Source organism: Fusarium proliferatum, assembly GCF_900067095.1.
Source record: "Fusarium proliferatum ET1 genome assembly, contig: FPRO_scaffold015, whole genome shotgun sequence".
NCBI lineage: Eukaryota > Fungi > Ascomycota > Sordariomycetes > Hypocreales > Nectriaceae > Fusarium > Fusarium proliferatum.
The window spans coordinates 339331-360630 of NW_022194804.1; the positions used below are offsets into that span (position 1 = coordinate 339331).

The 21300-nt window shown below is 48.8% G+C and overlaps 9 protein-coding genes across 9 annotated transcripts; 4 read left to right on the top strand and 5 right to left on the bottom strand.

Moving 5' to 3' along the window:
• Positions 1-555: 555 nt before the first annotated feature.
• FPRO_12399 (related to AAC-rich mRNA clone AAC11 protein) lies at positions 556-1419 on the bottom strand (the record flags this gene model as incomplete). Its single annotated transcript, XM_031224191.1, has 3 exons — positions 556-1158; positions 1207-1278; positions 1327-1419. The coding sequence occupies 3 exons, from the start codon at positions 1417-1419 to the stop codon at positions 556-558; spliced, it is 768 nt and encodes a 255-aa protein (XP_031089475.1).
• Positions 1420-2551: 1132 nt separating this feature from the next.
• FPRO_12400 (uncharacterized protein) lies at positions 2552-3446 on the top strand (the record flags this gene model as incomplete). Its single annotated transcript, XM_031224193.1, has 3 exons — positions 2552-2804; positions 2852-3205; positions 3259-3446. 3 exons carry the CDS (start codon positions 2552-2554, stop codon positions 3444-3446), a joined length of 795 nt encoding a protein of 264 aa, XP_031089476.1.
• Positions 3447-4777: 1331 nt separating this feature from the next.
• FPRO_12401 (putative metalloprotease MEP1) lies at positions 4778-5657 on the top strand (the record flags this gene model as incomplete). The annotated part of the gene is made up of 2 exons (XM_031224194.1): positions 4778-5532; positions 5585-5657. 2 exons carry the CDS (start codon positions 4778-4780, stop codon positions 5655-5657), a joined length of 828 nt encoding a protein of 275 aa, XP_031089477.1.
• Positions 5658-6389: 732 nt separating this feature from the next.
• FPRO_12402 (uncharacterized protein) lies at positions 6390-6874 on the bottom strand (the record flags this gene model as incomplete). The annotated part of the gene is made up of 2 exons (XM_031224195.1): positions 6390-6793; positions 6835-6874. The coding sequence occupies 2 exons, from the start codon at positions 6872-6874 to the stop codon at positions 6390-6392; spliced, it is 444 nt and encodes a 147-aa protein (XP_031089478.1).
• Positions 6875-7354: 480 nt separating this feature from the next.
• On the bottom strand, positions 7355-11383 carry FPRO_12403 (uncharacterized protein; the record flags this gene model as incomplete). The annotated part of the gene is made up of 1 exon (XM_031224196.1): positions 7355-11383. One exon carries the CDS (start codon positions 11381-11383, stop codon positions 7355-7357), a length of 4029 nt encoding a protein of 1342 aa, XP_031089479.1.
• Positions 11384-11861: 478 nt separating this feature from the next.
• Positions 11862-12891, top strand: FPRO_12404 (uncharacterized protein; the record flags this gene model as incomplete). The annotated part of the gene is made up of 3 exons (XM_031224197.1): positions 11862-12548; positions 12597-12659; positions 12706-12891. The coding sequence occupies 3 exons, from the start codon at positions 11862-11864 to the stop codon at positions 12889-12891; spliced, it is 936 nt and encodes a 311-aa protein (XP_031089480.1).
• A 644-nt stretch (positions 12892-13535) lies between these two features.
• On the top strand, positions 13536-14750 carry FPRO_12405 (uncharacterized protein; the record flags this gene model as incomplete). Its single annotated transcript, XM_031224198.1, has 1 exon — positions 13536-14750. The coding sequence occupies one exon, from the start codon at positions 13536-13538 to the stop codon at positions 14748-14750; it is 1215 nt and encodes a 404-aa protein (XP_031089481.1).
• A 2006-nt stretch (positions 14751-16756) lies between these two features.
• FPRO_12406 (putative alpha-methylacyl-coa racemase) lies at positions 16757-18057 on the bottom strand (the record flags this gene model as incomplete). Its single annotated transcript, XM_031224199.1, has 3 exons — positions 16757-17192; positions 17250-17910; positions 17997-18057. The coding sequence occupies 3 exons, from the start codon at positions 18055-18057 to the stop codon at positions 16757-16759; spliced, it is 1158 nt and encodes a 385-aa protein (XP_031089482.1).
• Positions 18058-18541: 484 nt separating this feature from the next.
• Positions 18542-20887, bottom strand: FPRO_12407 (uncharacterized protein; the record flags this gene model as incomplete). Its single annotated transcript, XM_031224200.1, has 9 exons — positions 18542-18616; positions 18693-18832; positions 18895-19593; positions 19650-19792; positions 19857-19981; positions 20039-20143; positions 20202-20627; positions 20695-20759; positions 20815-20887. 9 exons carry the CDS (start codon positions 20885-20887, stop codon positions 18542-18544), a joined length of 1851 nt encoding a protein of 616 aa, XP_031089483.1.
• Between the last annotated feature and the right edge of the window lie 413 nt (positions 20888-21300).

Here is a 21300-nt window from a genome sequence, read left to right on the forward strand (position 1 = left end):
CTAGTTAAGATAAGTACAGAGAGGTTCCAGTCTAGTGCATACAATGCTTCGTATCGCCCAGTGAGGGAAAAAGGCATTCGTGAGGGGTATCACGTGAAGGACCCTGAAGATTTAGTGGAGGGGCGGAGATGCCGTTAATAAACAGGTCTAAGCCTAACTCGGCTTCGGTTAGGAAGCGAGCCAACGTTGAAACGTCGCAAGCACGGCCACAGCTGTGATTATCCCCAGCCACGACCAAGCCATCATTAGAGACTAGGTTTAGGACATCTACCTATGAGATGAAAAGCTTTAGGTAAATCAGGTAGAGACTTAGAAGACCTCCAGACCAGGCATCAGGTAATTCACCAATGGGTCTCGCAACAAAGTTGAACCGAACTCTCTAGTCTTATTATTCTAACTAGCACTCTAATTACCAGAATCCATGGGCCAGCCCATTACTTCCAGCACCCCATCACCCCAAGTCAAGGCATAATCTCTCCCCCTTCACCCCAGCCATTACATGCCTTGCTGCTTCTTATCCAAGCCTGCAAGAGGCTTTGTACCGTGCATTATATCTTAGTTGCAACCAGCAGCCTGAGCGTTTTGCTTGTTCTGGCCACCTTGGTGGTGACGAGCCTCGAGATCTCGCTTGCACTTGTTGGCCTGGGCGTTGTTGCCAGTTGCTGCGGCTGCGGCTTGGTTACGGTTGTTGCCATTGCGGTTGGCGCCGGCGGCGTTGGCCTTGTTGCCACCTTTAGCTCCCTGATGGTGGCGAGCGACGAGCTCCTCACGCTTGTTGTTCTTGCCGTTCCTGCCCTTGCCCTTTGCTCCCTGGTGGTGACGGGCTACAAGTTCCTCGTCACGCTTGTTGTTGTTGTTACCGTTGGCGTTACCGTTGTTGGCAGCGGCATTATTGTTGTTGTTGTTGCAGCCGTTGGCAGCAGCAGCAGCTCCAATACCATTGGCGTTACCGTTAGCGTTACCCTGGGCATTGCCTCCCTGGTTGCCTTGGTGGTGACGAGCTACAAGCTCCTCATCTCTCTTGTTGTTGGCATTGCATCCATTGGCGTTGGCATTGGCGCCAGCGTTAGCATTGTTGTTGGCGTTTTGACCCTGAGCCTGGTTGTTGTTTTGGCCCTGGGCCTGGTTGTTGTTGTTCTGTCCGCCCTGGTGATGGGGCTATGTTTGTTAGGTGAAGTGCTACCAATAGACATGAATACGACTAACCTCGCGTTTCTCGGCGCTGAAGATGGGGAGAGCGAGAGCGTCTGCAGGGAGAGCTGCAGCAGCCATTAAAGCCTTTTTTATGTTAGCTTTGAAGTACCATGACCATGGTAAGCAACTTACAGCAACATGTCCAAAGCTGGAGCGAGAAACTCGGCTATCTTGAGAGAAGGCCTGAGCGGCGAGGACAGTGACGACAACGTTGGAGAAATACATCTTGACTTGGAAGTGATGAAAAAAAGGTGTAGAAGTGGTTTTCTGACCGGCAGGTAAAATGAGAGTGGTGTAGAATAAAAGTAGGACTAGCCTTGAAAGTTGATAAGAAGAGAAAGACGTTTGCGTCAAGCAAAGCTAAGCTCAGATGATTGAAGAAGGAAATGAGTTGGTTGAAGAATTAAGATTAGAGTTGAGGATGCTAAGCTTCTTATACTTGTTGACATAGGCATGTTAAGCCTAACTTAAGATGATAACCCCAGATTCTCTCCGTCTTAGAATAGATCGTTGCCCCCTCGATCTCTCCAAGTTCAGAGAATCGTCAAACGCAAGCGCCAAGACAAGACCGATAGTGTTTGAAGACATGTTGGACATGATGCCGACATTGCCGCCCTGTTGAGTCAACAAAGCCGTATACTCTGTACGAAAAAGGCGCTTTCTCCTTGATACCCTCGTCGGCCTCCCGCTAGGCAACTTTGGGGTCAAGGTGTAGGGACGGTTAGAGCGGCCAATCATGAAACGCCAGCCTCGGCCGAAACCCAAGGCTCTGGTTGTTGTTTGCTTAAACGCGAAAACGCGAAGTGACATGCCAAAGTCGATGGTGGCGCGTGATTGGTGGAAGTAAAACTCAAACAAGTTTCGATGGTTTCATATGATTGGTCTAGAAGACACGACCCCTGACGGCTACGACGCATAGTGCCTCGCATTGCCTGAGAATATCACTCACCCCTGTTACAGATATTGTCTGAGCCTATAATTCTCGGTGACTAAGGGTTTACTATTCCTGATTCGAGATCTGTCAAACCCGTGAGGCTGGAACATTGTTTTAAGTGGGCAGTCTGGATGACTTCAAGTAGTATTCTGTTGTCGCACGAACCATTTCACGTTTCGTCTTGGCGTTTGAAGAGCTGTTATTGGGAGCCGATTATCCGCTCACTGTCGAGCATAAACGCCAAGTCAAAGAAGACCAATTATAGAATCAGGTTTTTGGGCATTGATATATACATCATTGCTCCAAAACTCGTCGCACTTTCTTTTTTCCCTCATCGCCCTGGAGGTTGACGTTCATTCTCTCACTGCAGGCCAGTCATTTTCTCTAGCTTTTTCGAGGTTCAGTTAATCATTTTCTGTAACAATGGGTTCAAAGTATCGTCCAGTTCCTGAAGATGAGGAGCAGCAAACTTATGAGAAGAACGCTCTCTTGTCACCTCTGCCCATTTACACCAACATCTCGCCCTTCATTTCACAACCAGGCGCACATCCAATCTTGATATGGATATGTCATGGCGTCTTACTCTCCTTCTCATTGGCGTTCTTCGCCCTTTCATTACTGCTTCGCGCCAGTCCTTTACAAAGTGGCGTTTGCAATCAGCCAAATTTCCCTTACTGTGAGTTTATCGCAGACGGTTCTTAAGCCTCTACTGATGTCGAATAGCTCCCGCAGAAAGTGTTGCAGACTTCCATACGGTCCGATACAATATCACTCCAGCCCTCGAGATGTCCGAGTTTGTCGGATACGGGCCCGAAGTTGACAAAGCGTGGAACCATGTCACATACGACGTCGGTGATCAAATGATTTCAAAAGCTGAGCTTGACAAATTGGGTCTTGACCCCCAATCTCTGAAGGTCAAGGATCCCAAGACAGGGCATACGGGCTATCGCGTCGGAATCCAAGTATTCCATCAGCTTCACTGTCTGAACTTGCTTCGACAAGACACCTACAGGGATTACTACTCCAAGATGGGTGGCGATATCGAGGTTGAGCCTGAAGACTTGAGAGGACATCTTGGTAAGTCGGACTCTTTGGGTCAGTTGCTTGATCAATCCTAATATGATTTGTAGATCACTGCATCGAGATTCTGCGAAACAACATAATGTGCCAGAGCGACACTGGTGTTTTCGCATTCAAGTATTACGATGGCTATGATGGTCACTGGCCTGATTTTAGCACGCTGCATACATGTCGGAACTTTGATGCCATTCGAGACTGGGCGTTTGAGCATGCTGTTGTATTTGGGGATGAGGACTGAACAAATCGTGGAAACCATTTAGATAGAAGTGTAAGACTAACTATAACTAAGAACTCTGGTGGTAGACAATGAGCCATTAATCTCGATCTTTACTCTCTCATTGACCTGGCTGCGCAGGCCTTCAACTGCAGTAAATTTATGACGTCGGCTTTTTCATGTGATAAATGATACCAGGCGTTATGCCTACCAGAAGAGTATTGATAAGAGTTGCGACAAACTTCCGACTTACATATGATGACTTCTGACTGGCTGAAATGATGTGGGGAGTTCATATCTCAGCTGTCAATTATTCACAGAATGAAACTGGGCATGCAAGCTGATAACGTCAGATGAAAAAGTCCCTGCAGAGTGCTCATTCAACCTTAGCCATGTCTGCATTTTAATTGGACCGTCTAACTGATCTGGTGGTGATAAGATAAGATGGCTCCGATAAGATCTTCAACACTACCCTACAGAGATAGATTTAAATAGTAAAGAGCCATATCTCGTGTAAAAGACCAGGTGTATGCATTGAATAATATTAAATCCAATATCTAGAGTTCCTATCATCTTTTTATTCTTTTCTTCAGAAGATTCCTTCGTTACTCTGAGCAATGTCATCTGGTTCTTACGTATTAGCAATTTTCACTAATGACTCGATCATTCTGAGGCAATGAACTGCTCAGTAAAGGCAATCCCTTGCTCCGAAATGTCCCAATTGACTCGCCAAGCCGGCATCGGCTTGAACCCCAGCATCACCTCCACAATCTATCAAGATAATGTGATCACTTTAACATAAGCTTAGCAAAAGTTCTCAAGCTCCGGTAGTTAACCATACCATAATGCTTCGTTTTAAGCTTACAGGGGATTGACCCGCCCAGATCAAGCCCGTGCGTCGGCAGAAGATCCTTCCAAGACGGGAAGGTCTCTTGGCGTCCGAAGTTCGGCTGTCTCGTATTTACCACGGCGGCCATTTCCTTTAACAGAAGGTCCAGGGGTTCATTTCCGAACACTAGCATAGGTACGGAATAGACACCGCGGCAAGCTGTCCACTCATGAGTCAATATGGCAGGTCGAATTTACGGAATAACTTGTGTAGTTGCTCTTATGGGGAATTGGCATAGATAAGGATGGCGAGTTATGCTGTGATGGGATGGACCTTTGATCTGGCTGAACGGAGATATGGCATAATTGGAAACGATCGCCATGAGATAGTAAGATGGATAGATTATGCCCGCTGTATATCGCTGATGAGAACAAGAGAACATAATTATAAATATCAAGTGTAGTTGCATAGATTATAGTCGATATCCTCATCTTCGTCTATCTCTTCACAACTCACCATCGCAACAATGGTTTCCAAGCTCGCTCTCGCTCTCTTCTTCGGCAACGCTCTGGCCGGTCTGGCCGGCCGCGCCATTCCTCCTCGCTGTGCCATCGCCGACCCTACCCCCGAGCAAGTTCAGCACGCTCAGAACCTGAAGAAGATCGAGTCCGTCTCCAAAGTCGCCGCGACCTCCATCACCGTCGACACCTACTTCCACGTTGTGTCTTCATCCTCCTCAAAGTACATCACCAAGGCTAAGCTCCAAGCCCAGCTCAAGGCCTTGAACGATGCTTACGGTCCTCATGATGTTACCTTCAACCTCATCGATACCACTTTCACCACCAACTCTAACTGGGCTGCTGGAAATGGCGAGGTTGCGATGAAGAGACAGCTTCGTCAGGGTGATTACAAGACTCTCAACTTGTACTTCACTGACGTTGCCAAGCTTGATGGCCTTGATGCTCTTGGATACTGCTTCTTCCCTGAGCCTAATGTCTCAACTGGATCTTCAACCTTCATCCGCGACGGTTGCGTCATTGTCGCTGAGACCGTCCCCGGAGGTTCAATGGCTCCTTATAACCTCGGTGGAACTGCTGTTCACGAGGTCGGTCATTGGTTCAACCTCTTCCATACTTTCCAGGATGGCTGCACTGGTGGAGATCTGGTTAGCGATACCCCTGCTCAGGCTAGCCAAACCAGTGGATGCCCTGCTCGACGGGATAGCTGCCCTAACCAGGCTGGTGATGACCCCATCCACAACTTTATGGATTACTCCGACGAGTAAGTTATTCCCGAAACGTTGATTGATACAATTACTAATGGTTAATTGTAGTGTTTGCTACGAGGAGTTTACCCCTGGTCAGAAGACCCGCATGCACAGTGCTTGGACCACTTACCGCAAGTAGATTTGCGATTATGAGATGAGATGAGATGAGATGTATATAAATGTTTGTACATATTTCTGCATGGGAGCGAGATGGAGTTTGTGAGTTGATGGGCATGACTGTATTGGTGTTATCTGGATAGCGAGTATGAGATTAGACATGAAGAGATGAGTTGATCTGAGACGTTTCACAGGTTTTAGTCAATTGTACACCCTGTACGGGGTATAGTGAAACCACGGTTCCTTCGGTAGTCGCCGTGAAATCCTTTGAAACTTCGGCCAATCCCGAGAGATTCCCTCACAAAACCCATTCATCTTCTCAAGCTCAAGGAGGATACTGGCTTGAGTGGCCTGCCCACTCTGGCACACTTGAACAAGCTGGTTCAGGCTGGCAAGCACCGCAGCTTGCGAACTTTCCAGGGAGCAGGGTTGGTAAAGGGCAGTGTTCACACTTGGTGAAGTCGGGGGAGATGGCGATGGGGCTTGGTCTGGGGTAAGGTGGCTTGAGCAGTGGCTGGTGGGGCAGGCGGGACGCGAGTCGGCGGGTGAGGGATCCGGACAATGCGTTGGGCCTGGCGATGTCGTGAAGCGTTGGTCGAGTGTATGCATTAAATAATATTAATCCAATATCTAGAGTCCCTATCATCTTTTTATTCCTGATCAGGTGCCAAAGCACGTGCCGTGCCACGTGACTGTTGCGTTTTATTCATGTTGATTAAAAAAAGGCCAGAGCGCAGAAAACAGGAGGCAGGGCTCAGACTGCGATGCGACGTCTAGACAGCTCTAGTATAAAGAAATAAGAACTTAGAGCAAAGTCCCCTAAACCTAGTTCAGTATTAGGGGCACCTCCTCCAAATAAGGAGGAACATATTTTTTCTGCGCCCTCGATCAGATAATATTGAGGGACCATAGCGAACGGCGATCGAGTCGAAGCTGGAGCTGCATCCATAGCAGGAGGTACAGCAGCATGAAGAGGAGGAGTTGAGACATGAGATAGATCAAGAGTAAGAGTAAGAGTAGGAAAGGTAGGAGTAGTAACAAGACTGTAAGTGGCATTATGGCGGGAATCGTGGCTATAACCGATGTCGCAGTTGGTGACGGAGGACGAGGAGGTGCAGCAGGAGCTGGGACTCCTGTGGTCGGAAGCTGTTTTTGGCGCTGTCGAGAGGCGAAAGTTGATGATTGCACCTGTGGTACACCATTTTCCATGATAGGTGGCTGTCTCGATGAGCGAACCATTGCTGTTCGTGTAAGGGGAGGAGAATGACACAAGTAACAAATGTGTAGTGACTATTAGAATAAAAGTTAGGCCTGATGAGGGACGCGTAGCATGGGCAGACTTTCAAGCCCTAGGCACGTGAAGTACAAACTATCCGGCCTCTCCAAACTCTGCTTGAGTGGCGTTGATTGAATCTTGCCTGCTAGCCTGATGCTTTTCGAGATGATGATAGTTACTGATCACCATGAGCCGCCGACAATGAAGAAGGAACGTGTCCATCTATTCGCATAAAGTGTGATGAAAAATAATAAAAGATTAGATCAAACTAGGGTATGCCCATGTTAACACATCGATCATATGATAAGGTTTCGGCGTACCTTGGACCGTGATGTAGGTAGTTGACATGCTACCCGAAATATGCTTTTGAGGGTGTTACTTTGAGCTGGTAAACCTGGCAGCTGATGCATCAGATACCAATCAGACTCTAATTGAATTATCTTTCAAGGACCATAATGAACCCAAGTCGCCCAAAATCTCGGATCAACACCAGCTTGCCGCTGTTCCAGAACAGCTTGTCTCAACGCCCTCGCGGACCGATCCCCCGTGACACCCATCCCTCCTTTCAGTAAATCCGCATAAAACACCTTGGAGACAAGACCACAAGTCTCATCTTCTGCCTTCCACAGACTAGCCACTACACAGGGTACACCCGCCATTTGGAACCCAGCCGCAAGATGGATCGATTCCTCGGGAAGCATTGGATCACCCGTGATGGCTGTTTCACAGGCGGATACATAGATGAGAGAGCAGTTCAGCTTTTTTGGCGCTGACATCATGCTTTGAACGTCGAGGACGTTTCCTCTTGTGATGCCGCCATTTGCATCTTGGGTGTACCAGTCGCGTAGGAGAAGTCCGCTACGTGCTGGATTTAAGTTGTCGACTTCCCCGTGGCAGGCGAAGTGTGCGACCTGCGAGTTCAATAGACCCACGAGGGCCTCCTTTCGGACTGGACGGTCATGGATTACGGCCTCGTATCCTCCGCGAGTGAGAATGGTGTCAATAGCTTCGATCTCGCTTGAGGCATATTGAAGCGGCGCAAGGTGGTCTGTTGTCTCCATCTTGACCAGCATCGCTTTCTGATGTCCGCCATATTGCATGACCTCTTTCTCACGATGTCTCACAAATGACAAACCTCGAAGGGTATTTATATACGATGGAACGCATCGATCCAGCACCGTGCAGCGCTCTCCCGTTTCTCCTGCCCTTCGATGATCTCCAGCCGCATGAATGGGCCAAGCATTAATGCTGCTTGTCGTCAACCACCATACCCTCGGCAAATTTACATCTTTGGGAGCCCCATCATACCCCAGACTGAGTAGAATGGGTTCTGCTACAACGTCCCAGAGCCACGTAAGTAGATAATGGAGAAGATCCCCGCCTTGACCATCTCCGTCACTCGACATATCAATGGCTTCACGAAAGAGCTTTTTATGCTCCCTGATATCATCAACAGTGAATTTGGGAAGTGACATCTTCCGGATGTCAGTGGTGGTTATGATGAGAGCGTAGCCACCACTCAGAGGTTCTGTTTCGACTATGACGATGGGGCCAGACTCAGCAAGTTCATAAAAGTGTGAGTCCTCGCGTGGAAGCCTCAGAAAATCCTGGAACCCATCTTTTGCTCGGATCTCGGCTATCAGCTCCTGAAACGAAGTTGACTCATTGAAAGCCGTCTGACTCTGGAGAAACTTCTTATCAAGGTCGAATCTAGCCGCTCGCTGACCCTTGACCTTCTCAGACAACCTCGCTTCAGTGAAACGAGTTGCCAGATCTGGAAACTGCTCCTTCAACTGACCTAGCCCAGAATCAACGCCCTTGTTGAGGATCTCCTCCCACAAGACACATCGACTTCTCTCGTATAACTGTAGCGCCTCAACCACGGAATCTCCAGCGGCAAGCGAAAAACAGAGAGCAAGTGTCGGTACGGCCTGGAATTTCTTTGCTTGACGTAACTGGTCAGCCCGAGTGGTACAAGCATATACCGCAAAGGGGAGGTCCTCAGCTGCCTCTCGTATGTAGTTCCTTGCAGCTGTCGGATCCTTTGCCACCACATGCGCAAACATGGAGGCATAGACCTTCGTCCACGCGAGCGCATGACGAGCGATGCCAGGTGCCGATGAGAATTGAGCCATCATTATCAGGTATGCATTCGCAGCGAGATCACTCAACGGAGCGGGACTGACGTTCCAGATTGCGATGAGTAGTTCTGCTTGATTGATGAGAAGTCCTCCACGGTTAATGTCGTCCATACCGCCCAGCGTGATGCACTCTTGGAAGTTCACGAGCGCATCCCGAAGATCTCGTAGACTAAGTGTCTGCCTTGCTCTGTACTGCAACGTACGCGTCAAGTTCACCCGCGCTGAGAACAAGTAAAACTTGTCCATGCATCCACAAGAGAGAGCTTTATTAAAGTTCGTCTCAGCTTGAGCAAGAAAGCTCAGATCTTCCTCTCGGTGATATTGACGAAGATACGCTGTTCCGAGCATGTTATGCAAAGCCGAGATTTCGACCGGGGGAAGGTTCAAATGCCTGCCCAGGACTTCTTCCACGATCTGACCAGCTCTGATGACATCTCTAACGTCCTTGGTATCGTCGTACCTGAGCTGAAGAGCATGGCTGAGACTTCTCGTCCGGGAGCCGGCCCGAACTTCGGTAGGCCCAGTTGAGTCCAGACAACTTTCAAAGGCATTGATAGCTGTGTTGATATCTTCCAGCCTTCCAGAGAATTTGAACTGATACATAGCCGTGTTCCCCAAGCCATGAGTCAACATGGTATCCATAGCGCCGCTTGTAGACCCCTGCTCCTTCGAGGCATTGAGACCGTCCTGATATGCTTCAGCTGCCTGCGAAAGATACTTGAAGTCGCCGGTGCATTGACATTTGACAACGTAAGCGTTGCCGATATCATTCGTAACAGTAAGATAAAAGGCATCCGCCTGAGATGTCAGTCCCTTCGCTGCAATCAGTGCCGTCAAAGCACCATTAATGAACTGCTCTTGTCCCGGAATCTGAGCCGACACAAAAGCCGCCCTCCCTGAAGCTCTCAAACATCGAGCTTTCATAGGGTCATCGAGGTTGTTGAGAAAAGGCAAAACATCAAGATTTGCTTGACATGCGTTCCGGAGATCTTCTTTATCACCATTGGCTTCGAATCTGAGGAGAAGTGCTACGGCGAGTTGTTGATAGCAGTTGATCTGTTGATGACCTTGTAAGTCTGGGTGGTCGAGGGCGTCTTGTAAGCACTTAACAGCCCGGTCAATTTCTGAGAACAGCCCGGTTTTGCTGAATTGTTCTTCATGAGCACCTGCGTCTCTGATCAGTCGTGCCGGTGTTTTTGGTGATGGATCAATAATCTGTAGCTCATTCATCCGCTCGATAAGCTTGTCTGCTTCGACTTGCGTTTCCGGGTGGTCATTCTGTTCAGCCCTTTCACCCAGTGCATTCGCCAACTCCCCCAGTGCCTCTGTGGAGTTTGGATGAACCCGAAGGGCTTGCCTCAAATAGCCAATCTCAGTAGAAGGGTCTCGTGTGTTCTCTTCCTCATTTAGCTTCTGCTGTAACGATGCCAAGTTGATGAGACAGTTGAATCGGTCTTTCGGACGCTTTTCTTCTGAGACTGCAAGTCCTCTGTTGAGAGACGCCTTTGCCTTCCTAAGGTTCTCGATATCCTGGTTCAGGTCGTATAAGTGAACAAAACACGCTGCGCGAGCACGATGGATATCTGCAATGGTGTATCTGAAAGGCGTCGAGTCGAACTGACTTGGAACTGAGTCTTCGGCAAGCTGGAGAGTAGCCATACTCTCACGAAGTAATCTTTCCTTGTCTTCTTCCTGAAACAAGGCTCTTTCTTGCTGCAGCTTTGCTAAGCCAAGATAGAAGATCGGTTTCCCTGGAAAAGACATCGCCAACGCTTCATGGAAAGCCGCATTCGCATCCTCAAAATCGACCTCTTCGTGGGTGACCTTGTACCTTTGTGTCAGAATATCGCCGAGGTCGTCCAGATGCAATGCTCGGTTGGAATGATCCCTCGGTCCAAACTCAACAGCCTTTCTGAGATATTCCACTGCCCGATCCAGAGCCTCAGGCTCATCGTCCGGAGTTGCAACCTCCCATTGTCTCCGCAGAACTCTCCCAAACATGCTGACGACGACCCCTCTCATAGGTTCGCTTTTGAGAACGTTGAAAACAGCCAGGGCGCCCAAGAGAGCGGCATCCTTCAGGCCAGACGTATTGTTGCCGACACCTCTCGTCATTAAGACTTCCTCACTTGCCATGGAGAATCGCTTTGCTCTCTCGGAGCGATCTGAAAGCATGACAGCATAGATGTACTTGCATGTTTCCGGATCCACGGCCTTCAGAAAATCTTTATTGCGGCAAAACTGGCCGTCCGGAATGAGCTCTTCATCTTGCTTTTGAGATGCAATCAATGTTGCTGCATGTTCTAGTTGACTAGTGAGATCTGATGCCATATTGAATGTTGTGAGAAGCCGGCACTTGTACACTCATTTAGTGACAAGAGAAGAGGGGAAAGACGACATGCGCAAGCACTAGGGACAGAAACAAGACAGACACATTATCGATCACCGGACTCTGATGCGGGGTTTTCATGCTAATGTATGCAAGAGATTTGAAACATTGGCCCCAGGAGACAAAAAGATCGGGACGATGCTAGGATGATTTGCGGGCTTTTCAACTGCAAGTTGGCGGGTTTATTCTTCCATCGCTTACCGAATGGATGCATCCAGCTGATAGGGTACAGTATCAGAAGCTGAAGCGCAGTGTAACATTGCGCGCATAAAATATTGGCACACTATTAGCGCCACATCGGCTAAATCGGGCCATGAGATACGAGGTATTTGTGCTGCCTGCGTGGTCAATTGACCTAAGATAAGAACAGACCTACTACCCCTCTATCATGCAACAAAATCTTCCAAACCGTTAGAAATAATGGGCAAGGCTTTAGATCTCAAGTATGCCGAGCTCATGCGGGCGCATCCTTTCGGTACAGCACTGTATCTCCCAATTCCCTCGAGTCAGTTCCAGCCCGGTTTCATCGGATATTTTGACTCGACTGGGGCCTGGAATCCCATCGGAAATCTCACATCATCGTCAGGCTTACCATCAGGGCTGTCATCTATCGACGGCACAACATTACAGCGGGCACCGTCCCAGAAACAAATATGGGGACCAAAACTGGGCAACGAGACAAGAGGTCGCGCCATCGATCTCAGCGTTGGCCTTGGGGCAATACCTATGCTGGCAGCAGCGACACTACCCTTTGATGTTTCCGCCTGCTTTCGATTCCAGGCAGATAAGAATCACGGAGCTGTTCTTCTTACCAGTGGCCCTGTTGTTCATGAGCGGTATTATCATAAAGAGCCTCTTCTTCAGTGGATGAAACAGAACGCGAAAAACATAGTAAAATCGTACCCTGAGGTCAGAGATAACGGCTTGTGGATTATCACTTCCACATGGACAGCAGAGAATGCATCGGTCAATTGCTGGAACTCCAAAGACAAGAGTGTTGATGTTGGGTTCAGCACAACGGCTCTTGAGTTTGGCGAAGTGGCTCCAAAGGGAAGCTACTTGCACGGCGGAAGTGCAGAAGGATGGATAAGCACCCAGAGTGACGATGTAAGCTCTTATGTCACTTCTTATCTGTTATCCGGCTAACTGGTACAGAACGACCAAGGCCATGTTGTCTTCTTCCATGGCATCAGATTCACATGGGTTCCCATTCGTGGAGTAAGTCACCAATCTGTACCGTGAAACTCAAGCTAAATCACTGCAGTTGACAGAGAAGAAAAACGCACCCGGGAAATTTCGAGGAGGTGCTCGTACAACGTCCGAATCTTTGACGATGTTTGACGATGACTTGGGCGATGGGACTTTCGAGGTACGGTATGAAGACCAGACTGAGAAGGAGGAACAAGGTGCAGTGCGTCAGGATGACGATGAGGAAGACGCATGGGAGTAGGCTTGGCTGTGTGATGACTAAGATGGAGTATTCGAAGAAATTATCTATCAACAAGTAGAAACTGGCCTTGTGATCTCATTTCTGGACACCATTTTACTTGTGAGTTTGGATGAGGTCAGGAGTGCAATAATGCAGCTCATGCTGTCTAGTCCTGGCTTTAAGCTAAATATATACACCGAATCAGAGCCACTGGTAGATTGCTGCACTTCCGGTAAAGCTGTCATGGGGATATATACTTTTGTGAACAAATAAGCTTCAACGTTGGGGATTGGGCGTTTTGCCCTGAGCCTTTGCGCTAAAGCTCGGTTGGCTTTTGGCTTTTGCAATGCACCTATCACATTTTTTCCTTTACGTAACTTGACTTTTTTCTTTCATATAAGAGACCATAGACTAAGATGTACGTACGTGCTGAGTCCCCCCCACACTAACTTCCTTCACCGTGTCCTCGTTGGATCGACTGAATAGCCATAATGACACTTCTCGGCAAGCTGAAAAGGTTGATTGTCTGCAGGTCACATGAAAAGTCTGCCCCTGAGAGTCAGATGCCGATATCACACCTGGTCCGGAGCGATGATGCCCCAAAAAGCAGCCAGAGCAGAGTTCGCTCTACAAAGATACCCCTCGGTGTTGATGATATGATCATCATGCCTAAAACAAAGCAATCGCCTCAGATAACCCTCCAAAGCCTTCCTACAGAGCTTCTGACCGAGATCGTCACTCTTCTCGAACCGGTTGACCGCGCAAGCCTGGCTTTCACATCAAGTTGGCTTCATGGCCTCTTCGGCAACACCACAAAGCTCAACGGATTCGATAGTTGGATGCTTGTACAACGGCTTGAGCGAAGCAACATGTGGCCTTCTGAAATCCTTTGCGAGATCTGCCGGAAGTTTCACGAACCTCGGAAGAGTCGTGAAACATTTACTGAAAAGGAAGGCCGGCGGTCTTGTATCAGGAATGGTGCTCAGTATATGCAGAAATCGTCTATTTCGCCTCACCTTTCGACTGAGGTTCATTTCGATGTAATGGCAGCTATATCGAGATCCCACCATTTTAACCCTGCCTCTCTGTTTCTAGGCGAACCGAGTGTACAGTACGTGTCGCCCTTCGTCAACAATGAAGATGAACTTATTGTACGGCTACAGCAGACTCTGCATTTCTCCAGCCAGAGACACTTGCTCCTCAAGTCACAGAGGATACTATTCCCCGGACGAATCGCAGGTCGTGAGTCGAATAAGGTCATTGAGGGTACTGAAACCCTACACCGGGTTCTTGAGTGGAGCTCCGAACTTGGCACAATCTGTGGACATGCTAAATGGATTGATTTGTATCCGTTCATCACTCAGCCTGAGAAGGAGTTCAAATGGCACGAAGGACAGTGGTCATTCCGTCACTCAAATCTAAAAGAGTTTGACCTTCCAGGCGAACAACTACGAGAGTGTCTATGGACCCACAAGGGAGACTGCTGGTTGACTTGCCAAGCAAGAGCCAGGCTAGACAGCGCCCTCCAAGGACGCATATGGTCCTGCGGCGGTTGTTCAACTGACTACGCCGTCAACGTCATCCGGTCACAGAGCTCATGCGCGAACTATATCGTCATGACATCGTGGAAAGATCTCGGGACTTGTATTAGACGAGATGATCCGCTGTGGCAGGAGCATATGAGCTCTGACGTTCATGCGGGACATAGGCGTGAGGAATTTGGTACGATCGCGGGGCAGATTGAGAAGTTGACGAGGGGGCCACGGACGAGAGTGTATTACTTCCCTCAGATTTCGAAGAAAAGGCTTCGAGAGATGTTCATTGATGAGGGAGGGGATAAAGAGCCGAAAATCAATAGGAACGTGGAGGTGGATTCGTGAGGCACTGAGATTATATTTCTGTATATTTCTGCTTGTTATTTGTGGAGTTGGAGTCGAGATGCAGGACATGACGGATATCAAAGTCAACAGCTATATTCCCTGACTAGTTCGTCAGGAATCAGGAAGAAGAGGAAGCAGATTTCGTTAGAGGACGGAAAATATAGTTACTCAGATAAGTTTTGTACTACTGGCTGTAGGAAATTAACACTGTGCCTCCTGAGAGGGTGATGGGACATACTCTGTATTGTTCTTATGACTAAAATGGGTGTTCTCTGCCCCTTTGATGTGCATCAGAGGTAGACTAGGGCCCAACTGACCGACCACGAGCGCCTCCACCGACTTAGCTAAGATTAACTGTCTGGGTTATGTGAGACTGAGTTCGTGGATATGAGTGCCGAACGGAACACTTGGTGGGCGACATGTCGATCAGAGGGCGATCAATCAAGGAGGGTAAGAGATACAGCTCAGGGACATACAATACCACATTTTTATTCCCGGTATAAGAGAACTCAGGAACGGCGGTTGAATATGCGGCGCATGTTGCTATGCTCCCTTTTCTGACACAGCCTTGTTGGGTTGTCGAATCATATGACAGTTTTCGTAGGTCATCTGTGAGTTAATCTTGAAATATGAGTGGAGACAGACTGAAGGAAACTAAATCTTGTAGAATGCTTTATCTAGTTGTTTCTCGTCACTTTTCACATGATACTTACGGCCTCCCACTTTGTAGCAGCCCATAAAGTCTAGAATTATAGATGTTATGTTTCAATCTGATGAATTACGAACCGTGCAGCATATTTAGTGAGCCAGAGGTGCCATAAGCAAGATAGAAGACCAGATCCAGTCGCCTGCAACGGTTGATAATATCGATGATGCAGCTGTCGGATCGAGCAATCAGTGAAAGAAACTCGCTGGTAACACTGATTTACCTGGTCAATCTCAGATGGGTAGTGGTAATGGCGATGGCAACTACGCTCACAAGAGTACTTCGAAGGGTGTTATTGAGAGTGCCAAGATTGTTAAGGGGAGTGATCCAAAGTCCATCACCGAAGCGATCCCTTGGTATATTTTCTTCCCGAATATTGTTAAGTGTTACCTAAATGCGTAACGGGCTGCTTCTCTTGATGATTAGATACGTATCTATCATAATACAAAGGACAAGAACACCTATTGGTTCCACCAGAACTTGGGAGGAGGGAAGTTTGACCAGTCGGTTCAGTTCAATGTTGATATGAACTATGATTTGGGTTATCGTGAGTACTTCCAGTTTCCCCTTAATTTAAGCATTGCTGATTGTGATTACATCAGGGTACGCCTTTGCAGATTTTGTAATTGCACCGTAGTAATATCCTGTTAGCTACCGCATTGATAGTTTGGCTAGAACAGTGACGGCCCGATGACTTCTTCTGTATCAAGGAGAACGCTGTATAGGTCTCGCTCAACCGAGGCGGAAAACCTCTCCAGTTCGCGAGCATCGGTTAAGTCATCGGTAGTTTTGACGGCCTGAAAGCCACTGATGTTCGCATAGCAAGTCAGTTAGCATCAGATCCCATTTGGTGGAACGGCTGCTCTAACATGCATATAGACATTGGAGGCGATGGCACAGCAGATCTTTGTCCAGTCAAGTTATGGCGAGATAACGTACGTTCACCCTGAGGCTAACCAGCCCGGTCTGGCAGTATTAGGTGCTCTCAAAATGGTGGCTGGGTTGGCAAGCCTCAATAGCAAGGTTTCAGCACCACCCGAGGCATTCGTGGAACTGTCTTCATCGCTGCGTAACCAGACAAGGCCGGTATTATCCTAGGTATGACATATCTCGGTTTTCGACTACTTCGACGGACTGGGGTCGGTTATGAGTGGGAGTATTCTGATGAGCATCTCACATGTCAACTTAGCCTAGCCTCAGGTAAAACCCATGCTGAGTCTTGTCCTGGTTTACTGAGACATAGAACCCTTGATTCATTTACTCTACTCGAATCCGGAGGATGCATATACGCTCTTCCTTCTCATAGCTTGGCGGACTTGGTAGCGTGCCCGACTATTCCCCGGTCGGTGTCATCAAAGTCAACCCCCAGCTTCCACCCTAGCCACTCCGACAGAACTTGTACTCCACCATGCCCAGCCCTCAGAGGGCTGGATTTGTATCCGTCATGTTCAGGGATATTGTTGGGAAGCGCTGGAGACGTATCTAGCCTGACAATAGGTCTTTGCTCGTATCGGGATGCCTCAAGTTCCTGCTGTGTGAGAACAGGAGTGACACAAGCGTCAGTCTCATCGAAAATTGATTCCCAATGTGCCCGTGATTGGGATCTGAAGATCTTGGCCAACTGGTTTCGTAACTCAGGCCACGAGGATCGATCCTCCCTGTCTGGAGGATGTTGTAGCCCATAGGGTTTCAGCTTCTGCACGAGGATGGCGAAGAATTGTGGCTCGAGAGCACCTCTGTAAGAAATCTCTTCAGCAATTAGTCAACATAGGGCGGGCCATCCATAGTCTTACACTGCCATGTATCTCGAATCCTTTGTCTCGTACACCGCGTAGTAAGGGCAGCCGCCATCCAGGAGATTCGTGCCGCGATCTCGGTTCCACAGCGACGTCTTCATGTTCAACCTCGGAGATGTGGCGATGAATGCACTGCCATCCACCATGTTGGCCTCCACGACCTGGCCACGTCCCGAGGTGGTGCGTTCCAACAGGGCCAGAACTATGCCGAGAAAACAGACCAGACCGCCGCCGGCGAAGTCTCCTAGCAGGTTCATGGGAGGGGATGGCACTCCATCTGACGGGCCCAGCATAGACAAAACGCCCGACACGGCCACGTAATTGATATCATGGCCAGCCATGTTGCGATACTTGCCATCCCTTCGGAATCCTGTCATTCGGGCTAAGATCAGCCGCGGGTTGAGCGATGCTAATTCCGCAGGTCCAAGGCCCAGCTTCTCCAAGACTCCCGGCCTGAAGGGGTCGATGACGACGTCAACATGTTTGATGATGTCTCTAATGGTCCTAATGCCATCTGCAGTTTTAAGGTCAACGATAATGGAGCTCTTTCTTCGTGTCAGAAGGTCTTTGGAGTTGAGGCCGCTGCTGGAAGATGTTGGTCTGTCCACTCTAAGCACCGTGGCACCCCAATCGCTACAAAGCAAGCCAGCAAACGGCCCTAAAGTTGATTAGAAGAAATGATAGGCCTTGAATGCGCTTGAAAGAATTTATGGGTCACTACATGACTCCCAATTATTTGCTTACCTGGTGCTAGTCCCGCAAACTCAAGCACTCGCGTGCCATCTAAGGGGGGCTTTCGAGCCATAGTCAAGTGTCCGTATGTGCAGTGAGTACCTAAGCTTGGAATCGGAGGGGCGGTGGGAATAATCCTCGCTATGTATGTTCGTATGGAGGTCGCTACTAAGTATTAAGCCTTCTCTGTACGGAACAGGATCCAGCCCGAGGCCAAAATCCCCGCACCGAGGTCTGCCGAGGTGCCGTCGCGGCGTAGTCTCGGCGTCGGTTGCTCGGAGAAAGATTGACAAAACACGAATTTTAACCTTGGTGCCAGTGGCAATATGCGCATTTAGCTATGAAAGGAAATGATAATAATGTACTATTTGGAACAAAATCCTTGCAATTAGGCATGTATCCCGAGAACCAATCTAACATTCAACATCCCTGATCGGTGGATTGGCTGCAAAGAGACACGTAGATTCTCAACACGAAAAGGCTTGCCTTTAACTGATTTACTATAATTTTTAGCCTCACTAACTACCTACAATTGCGCATTCTCGAATGGTCAGGATCTACAGTTGGCTTGATTCCTCACAGAAGACTTCCGGTAGATCTACATGGCGAGCCTTGATGTATTCTGCCAAGTTCTGAATTTTTCTGGTTAGCCATACTTTTCGGAATGCAGTTCCAAGGAGAAGGATAAGATTATACGATCAAACATACCTTACCAAGGGCATCTATGTTTGAGGTGCTGCTCACGCCAGATCCCAGATGTCCGTGTATGACAAAGTTCACGGCCTGTATTTGAGGAAACTCGCACCTGTCAATAAAGACGTTGGAAGAAACTTCGTCTGCAAGGATCGCTGTTGTAGGCATATGTCAGCACCAGAGTTGCCGCATTTCAGGAGGATGGAGGCCTGCTTACCGCGGAAGTTTTGCACGGTCAGAAAAGACCTCAGCCAGTCGTATTTCTGATTCATATCTTTTCCCGCAGGGAAGAAAAGCCCAACATTCACATTAGCTCCTTTATCGCCGCTGCGGGAAAAGACCCGAGAGCCAAGCGCCACCCTCCTCGTTGGTCCGAACCGGTCGAGTGGTACAGGGTCCTTAGTCTCTGCGCTGAGCTGCTTGGGTAAGTCTAGCCGAGGTGTGATGATCACGTCGTCATCATGTACGCGGATCGTCCTTTCGGGCTGGTTGACAAAATGCACAACCTGCTCCATTCTTTTGCGATCAAAAAGGCCGGGGAAGTATGTGGTGATGAGCTTTGGTGCGGCCGTCCTATAGTCGAGGTTGGCCGTCAGCCCGGGATAACCCTGCAATTGATTGCTCATCATTGGGCCTAGAAATCGACCAGCAGTAAGGTTCTTGGCATCTCGGGACTGGGCAAAAACCCTCAGCTGAACGGTGGCCTCGAGCTGATTCCGCGGGTTCTCTTTCGGTGTTCCGTAGAGCTGGAAATCCAGCACCTCAAACTTGGACGTATCGACTATTCTCCTGGCCATTTCCTCGAAGCTGCGTGCTTTCTCCTTGGTTTTGAGGCCAGTGATGTACAAGGAGAATTCCGCTTGGTATCCCCCCAAAGCCATGATGGCAACCTTAAGAGTCTCTGGTGCCGGTAGACCTAGTACCAACAGTTAATGATGCCTAGAATTATCCCAAAGTCGCAGGAAGCGGTACCTTTTACACCGGAGACTAATACTTTATCCTTGCCAATTTGCTCCATGTCGATGCATGTAATGTCTGCGATAACATCAGGATTGTAATAGTAAAGACCCTGAATCTCGTAGAGCAGTTGACCGCGTAAGGTATCAATGTTGACGCTACACTCTAGTTTTAGCTTGACCATAAAATCACCGCGAGAGGGGCTTGTAAGTTTTGACGCACACTCCGTTCTGTCCTGGTTGCTTGTGAATGGTCGCCAAGCCCTTCGAGCTGATCTCAGCAATGGGATAGGACAGATCATGGTAATTGGGCTGGAGGCTCTCAAAGTTGCCATAGTTCCCACCAGTCTGGTCCATTTGTCAGAAGAGAAGAAGAATCTTGAGTGTGACAAAGACTGATCTTACAGCGTAGCATCCGCATTCTATCAGGTGGCCTGCGGCTAGACTCCCCGCTAGAAGGTCAAAATCATTGACTCCCCAGCCATGCCACCAGGCGGCAGCTGCCATGACCTTGACATCGCATATGAGTGCCTGTACCACAGCGCTCTAGAGAGGTGTCGAGACTCACCGTACTGGCATCAGTACATCTACCACATATGACGATATCTGCCCCTTCTCTGAAAGCGCTGACTATCCCCCAGCAGCCTGTGTATGCGTTGGCTTGGATGATTTCAGGGTGTTTGGCCCGCCAGGTAGCGAAGTCGCCAGTAGAACGCGATAGAGGATCGATGTCTATAGTGTCTATAACCGGCAAAAGGTTATCTCCCGTGACGTATGCTACCTGCTTATTCGATCCCTTCTGAAATAGAAGTTCCTGTACTTTGATAGCAAGAGCCTTTGGGTTGAGACCTCCGGCATTGACAGCGATTCGCAGATTGGAGTTCTCGTAAGTCAAGTAATCATCAATTGCTATCCGCAGGGAATGGAGGAATCCAGGCTCAAATCCCTCACCTTCGCCTCTGTGGAGTTGCAAAGACCTGGAGGACAGGTTTGCCTACGCAACCAACCAGTATGGTCAGGTTAGTCGCCTACCCTACGCGCGGTTGCCTTGTGGAACATACCTCGGATAACCAGTCTCCGACTATCACATCCAATTTGGTCGGTCCTTGGAGCATGGATCTTAAGCCTTTGCGAGATGGTTAATGACGGCGCTTCAACGACAGGAACCACGGACACTCTACCATCAAGTCTGTCCCCCGTCGAGCCAGATACATTGCCCACCAAAACAGGTCGTCGCGGGCTTGATTGAACCATGATTGAATTGAATTGTATGTCGCTAACAAGAACCTGAGCATGTACCTCTCCCGTTCAACAGATTGATCTGTGTGGCATTGTTCCAAAACAAACAGAACAGCAGCGATAGATAAAGTGGGTGAGTGGTGCTCAGGTACCGGGTGGCTAGTGCACGGTGCACGCACACTTGCTTGTCAGTCACGGGAGAAAGCTTAGTTTAGCCAATTAGCGCTTCATAGACCTCGGTGCCGAGATCATTCGGCGGCGTCGTCGGTCGGTGTGGAGTCCAACTGGGTGCCAAGCTCGGGTTGGAGAGACACCATGAAATGAGCGGCCATCCATCCAGTGTGACGCACAGCAGAGGGCGAACAGGTTTGCGATAACATAGAGTATCAGTGCTATCTTTCATCTCAGGCAGACGGCGAAGCAAGAAA